Raw genomic sequence first — 9,875 nt, 5'->3', positions numbered from 1 at the left:
GCACTTCAGGTTTTGAACTACACTCATCACATGAGCGTGAGCCATGGACATTGCACTATGGGTGGAATAGGTGGTAGAGATTAATAAGGAAAAAAAAGTGGAGGAAGTGTCGCATCAACCAGGCGGATCAATAGCCAATGGATAGACCCATCAATCGATATCAATGCAAGGAGTAGAGATTGACATGCAATGAATGCACTAGAGGTTCAGACGGTGGAGTTAATGATTCCGGCACCCCCGACCCCAGGCTCGTCCCTAGTGACACGCATTCAGAGATCGCCGATGGAGGATCCGGTGATGCGGACGACGGAGTCTCCCCCTCGGTCGCCTTCGTCAAAACTGGATCCAGTGATGGTCCCTCCGTCACAACTAGTTAGTGTCTACAACCCAACCACGCGTTCTTGGCAACTATATATTTTTCATTTGTGTTCAAGTAAAAGATGATTAGTGATGATACACGGGAGGATTAGAGTGAAAATAAACCTTGGGTTTGAGTCGTGGATGTCATCGAATTTCAGTCGGCGCCTGCCACTAGCCAGTGTTGTAACTATGGATGAACGGCGACTAGAGGGAGAGACGGGGGGTGATAACTTGTTTGGGGGTCTTGGTCAGCGGTATGTATATATTTCCTTGAAGGAAGGACACATCGTGTGCACCGTTATGTTCTTGTCGCCCTCAATGATCGATCGAACAGTGTAGAAACGTGTTGGTAGGAAAGGGGTCGTTGACAGTGGCAAACCTTGGTTGGCGATTGAAATTTGAATTGATAAGGGCAGGGTTGATGAATTTGCTCAAAAAAATTATGTTGCTTGTTTTTTAGTTTTATTTGGTTTAAACCTTGAAGGTTTCAATTCATCAAAGAATTGAGATGACTTTGATTTATATATTTCACTGAGTTTCAAGTGCATGTTGCAAAGAAAGGAAAGGTGGTCTATGTCGCCCTTGTGAAAATAGAAATTTAGGAACACATTATTCTTGTCCTTTGTCTTGTAATGAATGGTGGGACACATACATACATACATATATACCATCCAACTTAGTGTTAGTATTGGCGTGAAAATGTAATGGTCATTATTTTACGGTGGTGTTCGGCTATCCGTTATACAGCTAATTAGTTTTGGTGCAAGAAGCATTTAATCTTTTATGGCCGTTGGCAGTGAACTTATGAAAAGATTATTGATACATGAAGAACCCTTGGGCTCGTCGCGTCAAAATGGTTGAAATATTACATCATGTTATAGCACAACATCATTGAATCACTCAATTACATAAACCGTGCTAATTCACACATGTGTTAGAAAATGGCGTCAAAAGAGATCCAGCTTGCTTTGATAGCGATTGAAGTATTATGCCAATAGGGTTGAACTATTACGTCAATAGGGACATGTGTCATAATTCGGCTCACGAACGGGTGGCCTTATAAACAGTATCCGTTATGTCTAGGTATATGTAGGGCGAGAAAAGTTGCAGCGTATAGGATGGTTGTTATGTGTCCCCACCATCCAATTAATATTAAGTTCTTTTCAGACTAAAATTACTATAACTTTAATTCAAGATATTCCAAAGATAGCAATGATGGAAACTAGATACATTCATCTCTAGGACAAGTATTTCCGGACGAAGGTAGTATTTACTAGGGGCTGCATACTGGCGAGCCAGCCCAGACACAACAAGCGTTGTACGTACCCAGAGTTATCAAAAATGTGCGGTGTAAATGGACAATGTGTAACTAATAAAATTCCAATTAAGCCGCTAGGTAAGCAATTGAGTGTGCACATAGCGCTTGTCTTGCCAAGCTGTTCACTGATCATATTGTGTGAAGCTATAGAAAGAAACAAAAAATATGTGGTGCCAGGATTACTAGGATAGCCCCGCCGTGCGCTCTGTTCATAGAGGTTGTCCGCCACCACCCACTCGGCCACACAGAGGTGGTAAACATAAAGGAGAGCGATGGGGCGCCATGATTCAATTGGTGATTGAATTGGTGATCACACATAGTTACCATGACACGCGACTCGGACTACCTCTAACCCCATCTTGTGCTCCAACGCACCCATCGCCCGTTGAATGCCTTCGTTGTTGACTTTGGAGTAGACTAAAACCACCTGCAACCAAACACTTGTATAGGTTCCCCTCCTTCCCTTTTTTTGTTTCGTAGTAATATTTTTCTTTATTTTCTCTTTGTACTTGGATGCTATATGTGATGGTGATTGTTGTGATGTTAGATGTATATTTTCCCACAGATGCTATCCTCCGCCGATGATGTTAGAATATTCGTATAATCTTAGGTGCTAATCTTGATGTTAGGTGATGTTAGATGGTGAAAAGAGATATGAAAGGAAATAAAAGAAAGACATGAAAATAAAGGAAAGACATGAAAATAAAATAAAATAAAAATAAAAAGTCTATGCTTTATATTTCTGTGTGTGAGCGTTAAACAAGAATTTTAGAAATAGAAGGAATGAAAGTAAATAAATGCTCTTGTGATGAATTAATATAAAACCGGCTTCTATGAAAATATAATTGTTTATTTCACAAGCCCTAGGTTTAGGAAGTTTTTTTATCCTAAGAAGATTTTCATGGTTGCTCAAATTTCTTATCATTTTTTCTTAGAAAATTTTGCTTAGGTTTTCTGCTATGAAATATCTATGTATGATATCATACCTGCTTAGGTAATTTGCTTAGGTAATGTGTACATGAATGTGCTAGTGTGAACATTTTGCTAGTACTATGAATTGAATTGTGGTGGCAGCAAAAATAGGTTGTCATGGTAACTATACATAGTTGGCACCATGGTCTTTAACGTAATTTTATTTCAGTAAGTTCACTTATGCATAAGCCCACAATTTATCTTCTTCAAAAGACCATCCTAACTACCTATCAATTAATTTATATGTCATTCTGAGATATATTGGCATGCAATATTTTTCATCATTACATGATTATCTTATTCCTTGTAGTCATTTTGCTTCGCATGATCATATAGAGTTGACATGATATTGTTGTGGCAAGGCCACCAATATTCATTGTTTCCCATATGCAACGAAATCATTGCACATCCTGATACACTGCTAGAGGAATTCATAGATTTTTTACATCATCTTTATCATTTGCGTAGTTGAGTTGTAAGGATATTCAAAGTGTATATTTTTCATCGCAGCGTATTTCTCATCCTTTGAGAGATGAAATTAAGGATGCACCGGTGGTTCAATAGAGAAAAAAAGAGAGTTGCGAGAGAATAAAAAAGCAAGAGAGAGGGAGCAAGACTACTATTCTTTTTAGTTTACACTTGTGCTTCAAAGTTGAACCTTGTTTGAGACCGAAAAAATAGTTCCAGCTGCAAATAAATTTTGGAAAATATTTGTGCAATTGGTCTTTCTATAAGGATTACGACATTCCTCTAAAATTACTTAGAGTTTGTATATGGTCCAAATACATGTCATGAGCTCCAAATTATATTCTAGTCATTATCGACTATATATAACAGGGGACAAGTCCTGTTATCTCCTATCATAAAATTGCCTTGCTTTGAATAATTTGAAAGGTCCAATTTAAATATCCAACTCAATATTTGGGAACTACCTCTTATTCCCTCTCATTTGAATATTAAATAAACTCCAATAATTTCAAATCCAAGTAAAAATTTAAATAAAAGTATCTAACACAAGAAAGTTTTAATTCATCCATTTGAATAAGTAACATTCTAAAATTAGAATTTTCGGATGTTACTGGCTTCGTCTTCACTAACAATTGATGTTGGGGTAGAAACTTGCACATCTTGCACTTCAACAAGCTCACCAACACATCCCTCTGTAGCATGGATTTTCACTTGAGCTTCAGTAGCGTCTAGAATGGGGGGCACAGTAACACTTCCTAAAGCTTTAGCTTCAGTGAATACAGCCACATCAACAAGGTCTTCTACAACAGTAGCGATGGTTGTCCGTGCAGACAACTGGTGTACAACTTCGACCACAGGAACATCAGTTGCACATTCATATGTTGTTGCAGCTTTGGAAGAAGCTGAGGAGCCCGTTACACCATCTTGTGCAACCTCATTTGAAGATGTCGCCTTGGAAGGTCCTTCAATACCAACCACTCCTTGCAGCGGCAGCTGTGATGATATTGCTCTGAAGCGAGTAGAAGTCCTACTCTTGCTAATAGAGACCTTCCTCACTGCCTTCTTTACCTTTTTCTGGCTGAAAATTTTGAAAGGAAAAAAGGAGAAGGAAATATGTTATCATATATTACTACTGTAAATTATCATCCTATTTTAACTAAGTTATCTATGTTACAGAAATAAATGGTACTAAAAAGATAGACAAAATACGAGATTCACCTTGATGTCATATCACATGACTTATTATCTGTCGGGGTGCTTACATGAGACCTGCTGCAAATAAAAAATATTAAAAAAATGAGAATCAAATTAGTGCATATTTTATGAAACATAAAAGAAACAAAAAAAACTAGGAATTGGAAATACCTTGCTCCTGAGGCATTGGATGACGCCTTAGGCATGCCAATCTGCCTGATACATCTATAGAAAAATGATAACGTGGTTGGAGAAAAATTAAAGAAAGTGTAAAAATGAGAAGTAGAAGTTATCAATGTGAAACTACTGAAGTTACTATAGAATCACACCTAAAACTATTATACAGTGACTCTTATAATTACCTTACAGCGATGATGAAACCAAAAATGAAAAAGGAAACAAAATGATAGCTCACCTGCGCGAATTTTGCTTCTCCCGACTGGCGGGTGGAATGGTTTCACCAACGACTTTATCGGGTAAATGAACCCCAAGCTCTTGGAAGGCAACGCTATCCGATAGAAGGGTGGGATGAACTGGTGCAACTGGTTGTGGCGGAGAAAGTAGCCTCCATTTCTTGCGCCTCGTGTAAGTCATATCCAGAGGCTTCACAATAGAAGCACTGCATCTCTTCAAGGAAGATACAGGGGCCACCTCAACCTGTGTGTCTATCATATCTAGCTGGTTAAGCATGCCTTCCCGTTCATCAACTGATGTGGTGCGAGAAGGTTTAGTCAACATAGTTTGTGACTCGAGAACAAGTTTATCCCCCACACAAATTGGCGTGCCTTCATCTTTTGCTCCTCTGATGGCCGACACATCTGCATTCGTAGTAGCACTATTCCGAGCATCTACATCTTCCCCACTGCATGAAGCATCATAGGGTTCTGCTTCAGTATGATAAACTATTCGATAATATGTATCATCATCGGAGTCGCTATCGTCGTTCTCACAGCCGCCACGACCGCCACCCGGGCTTTGATCATTAATGTATGACTCATAAACAGGTTGCTTGCCAAGAATGTTTTCTCGACGGGGACGGGCTGAAGGAGGGGTCCTTCTAGTATTGCGGATAGCAGAAGAGAGCCCCCTAAGACAGGTCTCTAAGTGGCAAGAGACCTCCGCACTACCTTCATCATCCATAGAAGTTAAACCATGCACAAGCTTACCCAGGAGGCCCATCATACGTGATGAAAAATGGCCCACAAGTGCAGAAGCTTCGTCGAATTTCTGCTCATAAAAGATGCAACAGAAAGATGTCAGGATAATGAAGAACAACATAAATGAATTTCCAGCAAATGTAGTATGTCTCACGACAAACATATTAGATTACTAGGGTAATCCGAGTAGATGTTACCCAGCCTAGAGATATAACATAAACTACTAGACTTTCTATAAAGAAGTGACCTACATATACAAAAAAAAGGTACACACCTGGCTACTGCAGTTTGGCGCAGAGTGAAGACGCATGAATTTATCAAGACCTTGAAAACCACCAAACAAACACAAATCCATTCCAAACCTTGGTTTTAGCTGGTAGATTATGAAAAACAAACAAAAATGCAAATGAGTAAAAGGGAAATTCAGCTGTAAGATATGCATAAACCGAAGAACAAAAATTACCACTAGTTTCCCATAAGAAGTGTTGTCCGTCTGAATGTCCTTACGAAGCACTTCAGATATCAGCTCATTTGTCCAGACATTAATTGCGAAAGCCCCATCAGGCAAGACAATACCAAGACCAGTAAGGTCAATAGCATCAATGTACAGAAGCTGTAAAATGTTCTCGTGGTTAGGATATACAAACAAAAAAATAAATAAAGAAATAAAATTTTAAAAGAAGTGAAAGTGCTAACGTTGTAGAAGAGAAGGCAACCCTTCGTAGGATTGCCCTCTAAAAGCGCCTTGTGTAGCTCATCAGCGATGAACTTGGACCAATTGAGGTTGCATACATTGTCAATGTCTTGCTGAAAAGTAAAATAAAAGGAGGAAAGCAGATTTTAACAGTGGGCATAGCAGTATAGTAACCACAGTAAAACAGAGAAAGTTATCATGGTGTAAGAGATGAAGACACCATGCAAAAAACAGGTAAAACTTACCATCATAGCATACCACCTGGTGTTGACTTTGTTGGAGGTTGTCGGTGCTATGACAGTATTACAGGCGAGCATAAACCACATCCGCTTGAACTTGGTGTCGGAATTGTTTGAACTCATGATAAGATCAAGGAGTTCTTCATTTTTTGGCGCATATCCAAGCTCACCAAACAACTCACCCGCAAGCTGAAGCTCGGCTTGCGTAGGCAGACTGTACGTAACATCATCTCCACCACGAGGAACACCCATTATTCGATGGACAGACTCTTCGTTGACGAGAATCCTCCCCCGACCTGGAATGACAACCTCACGGGAATCGGGGTCATATAGACCAACAAGCCACTGACTAAGGGGGTTGAACGGGGTGTCACACTTGATGTTCCGAAGGCTTTTGAAGCCCATCTCATCGATGGCTTTTTTCCTGTCATCTAACATGTCCTTACAAGCAGCCAAAAACAGGCTGAAAGAATCCCTGTTTTGATCTGTGAGGGACTTCAACATCGTCAAAGAATCTGCCTCCTGAATCGCAGCATTTCCTTTGTTTTTCCTTTCCATTGTGCCCTGTCGCATACAAGAGGAGGATAACTGTTAAAAATGTCCCACGAAATATTCTGAAAAAATATAGAAATGCCGGAGGGGACAGTGAACTTCATAATCAAAGTATGAAAAACGTACCACCCCTTCAAATGTACATGATGAAAAATAATGAGGAATAAACTGGTGAAATCTGCTACTAAATGCATGGTAATTTGAATACAATGCACATGGTAATGTAAACACAACAGTCCTGGAAACTACAATTTGACAGTCATAGACGACATGAATGAAATTTACTCATGGAATATCAATGAAAATGTGCTAAATTAACAATGAGGAAAACCAGAAGGGTAAATAATAGTACAACACACACATCAGTTGGTAAACTTGCTAAGAATTGACTGGTAGTTTATGCAAGGCAATTATACATAATACTAATTGCAATTATTGAATGTACAGACCATAGCCATAAACCAAAATTGCAGAAACACATCCTGAACTCATAGCAACAAAAGAACAACAGTGATGCATCCTAACTAACAAAAATCAAAGCAATTTTTGATACGAACAAAAATTAAGAGACTAGTGACTTTGCTATAGAACGCATGCAGATTTCCGAAGGAGAAATCGGATAACTGCTATATAACTGACAAGTTGAAAAACAAATCCCAGAGCTTACAGAGCTTGGTACAATAGCTAGAACAGCAATCATGGCAAAACAAAATAAAACTAGCATGCTAAAATTAGATTTGAATTGAAAAATGTACTGACAAAATGGTCTACAATTGTCAGGCTACAAACCTGATTACTAAGATGCAATAGGACTGATCACTATAGAACATGAACTATGGGGATAACTGCCAGTTGATAAAGTACTGCACATAATGTGAGCAAAATGCATGTCTCAATTAAACTAACGCCGGAGTAACAACTCAAGGGTATGACTGATTACTTAGGGGGAAAAGCCTGATAACTACAAAGTGCATCCATCAGCCAATTTCAACCCAGCATCATACAAATTTATGCTGATAAAAAAACAAATTTCATTTCCAATTAATTTGACACGGGCGAAAATCCTGGTGATGAAATCAAATCAACCAGCAAATAAAAACACCCAAAGCAATCAATAAACCTCAATCCCCAATAAGCTATAGACAAACCAACTACAAATTGATGATCCACAGTAACGACACAAGTCTCCATATCCGTCGATGTCAAACCCATCACAAAATTTCTGTCAATCGTCTGTCGATTTCGGCGAGTAACAGAAAGAAATCATCGTCGTTGGGAATAAAAACAGAGAGCGGGGGGAGGAAGTACTGCAGGCTCACCGACCACTCGCCGCCCTCCGTCCAGAAAGCGGGCACCTGTCGCCGATTCCAAACCGTCGCCTCCTTCCTGCAGAAAAATAAGCAGAGTTAAGTCTGTGGTTCGCCAGAAACAAATGTCGATATATAATATATAAGCAAGAAGGCTGAAGTGCCAATTTGGATACAGCAAGTACAGCCTAAGTAGGCTAAGAAAAGCAGTACAAAGCCTAACACCGAGCCGACCATGCGACCTGAGTCAACGACAACGACATGGTCAGGAGCAGGCCGAGCGACCTCAGACAGACAAGAGACAACAATCAATCTCGGACAAGGACCTCAGTCAGGCTCACTGACAGAAGAGCATGAGATCACGAGACTTGGACACTGTTTCTCTCTAGAAAGTAGTAGGAACGCGACCTCCGCTACACAGATCACGAGGAACGGAACTGGGGTGGAAACGAAAATCCATCCGCCACAGGATGACACAAGCACAGTATAGTAGTACTAAGTGCGCTCCACGATCCGTCGTCCCACAAAAATCCTAAGAAAACATCGACGGACAGACGACGGACCGCCAAAGCGGCCGGCCCTTCGTCGGCGAAGTAATTAATTCCGGCGACCCAGATCCGATCCCCGGCAACGCACGTCAGCCCCGAACCGCCCCTCATACCTTCGTCTCCTTGCGGACGCAACGCAGGCAAGCACGGCCATGCCAGCCCAGATCCGCCTAGAGCTCTAGCACCGCGGACTAAACTTTTAACGATCCGCCGGCCGGCGCTAAGCAAACGAGGGTTATGGAGGAGACGGGAGGATACCAATATTTACCCAACCTTGGGGTCAGGGTGGAATCGCGGGGAGGAAAGGGCCACGATTGCTTTCGCCGCCTGCCGCTAGCGTAGCAAGCCGATTGCTTGGTCTGCCGGCTGGCGTTAGCACGAGGCCGGGAAAAGCGACGTGGGTAGTTTGCCCTGCTAATCCGCCGGTACCAAGCGTCGGCTGGACGGACGGGAAGGCGGAGGAGACGAGACGAGACGGGACACGAGGTGCGGATGGCGGCTGGCTGTGGGTGGAGGAATATTTCGGAGTATATATAAGACAAGGATGCAGCTCCGCCGTTACCTTGTCCTAGCTAGCCCTAGATCGATCGGATAGTGGAGAGCAGTGGGGCAGCACTGGTTTAGGGCTGAAAAGGCCAGACATTGGCAGGTGGTTGGAATTTCAAAACGGGAAGGGCGGGCTCGGTGAATTTGGCCCAAAAGTTATTATTTATTTATTTTCTTCTCTTTTTTTTGAGTTGTTTTTTGTCCATTTCTTCTTCTTTTTCGAGTTGTATTTGGTGCAAAATTTCCCAGGTTTCAATTCACCGATGATTCAAAATAATGCATGGCTATTATATTTCCAGCTGCATGTTGCGAGGAAACCAGAGCTGCCAGAGAGGTAGTGCTCGGCTATACGTTATGCGACCGAATAGTTTCGGCGCCATAAGTAATTGATTCTTTTATGAGCTCTAACATTGAACTTATGGAAAGATTATTGATACACGAAGAACGCCTGGACTCGCCGCGCCAAAATGGTTAAATATTGCATCATCTCGTAGCACATCATCATTGTATTAGTCAATTA

At 41.1% G+C, this 9,875-nt stretch overlaps 1 protein-coding gene across 1 annotated transcript; it reads right to left on the bottom strand.

Annotated features, from left to right (window-relative positions):
- Window positions 1-3,466: 3,466 nt before the first annotated feature.
- On the bottom strand, window positions 3,467-9,300 carry LOC123410317. The gene is made up of 10 exons (XM_045103246.1): window positions 9,068-9,300; window positions 8,274-8,340; window positions 6,409-6,966; window positions 6,166-6,276; window positions 5,933-6,082; window positions 5,744-5,842; window positions 4,728-5,539; window positions 4,484-4,537; window positions 4,337-4,390; window positions 3,467-4,196 (listed from the first exon to the last, which is right to left on the bottom strand). The coding sequence occupies exons 3-10, from the start codon at window positions 6,958-6,960 to the stop codon at window positions 3,710-3,712; spliced, it is 2,319 nt and encodes a 772-aa protein (XP_044959181.1). The 5' UTR covers window positions 6,961-6,966; window positions 8,274-8,340; window positions 9,068-9,300; the 3' UTR covers window positions 3,467-3,709.
- Between the last annotated feature and the right edge of the window lie 575 nt (window positions 9,301-9,875).

The sequence above is a fragment of the Hordeum vulgare genome, chromosome 7H (genome assembly GCF_904849725.1).
Source record: "Hordeum vulgare subsp. vulgare chromosome 7H, MorexV3_pseudomolecules_assembly, whole genome shotgun sequence".
Lineage (NCBI taxonomy): Eukaryota > Viridiplantae > Streptophyta > Magnoliopsida > Poales > Poaceae > Hordeum > Hordeum vulgare.
The sequence above is the reverse complement of the archived record's forward strand: the minus strand, read 5'-3'. Positions and strand labels throughout refer to the sequence as shown.

Excerpts from the sequence above, each read along its gene's own strand:
- LOC123410317 (XM_045103246.1), bottom strand. The coding sequence starts at position 6,960 with ATGGAAAGGAAAAACAAAGGAAATGCTGCGATTCAGGAGGCAGATTCT. Across the intron at positions 5,843-5,932 it reads CTTCTTATGGGAAACTAGTG|CTAAAACCAAGGTTTGGAAT; the intron begins GTAATTTTTGTT and ends ATAATCTACCAG. Across the intron at positions 4,197-4,336 it reads TCATGTGATATGACATCAAG|CCAGAAAAAGGTAAAGAAGG; the intron begins GTGAATCTCGTA and ends CAAAATTTTCAG.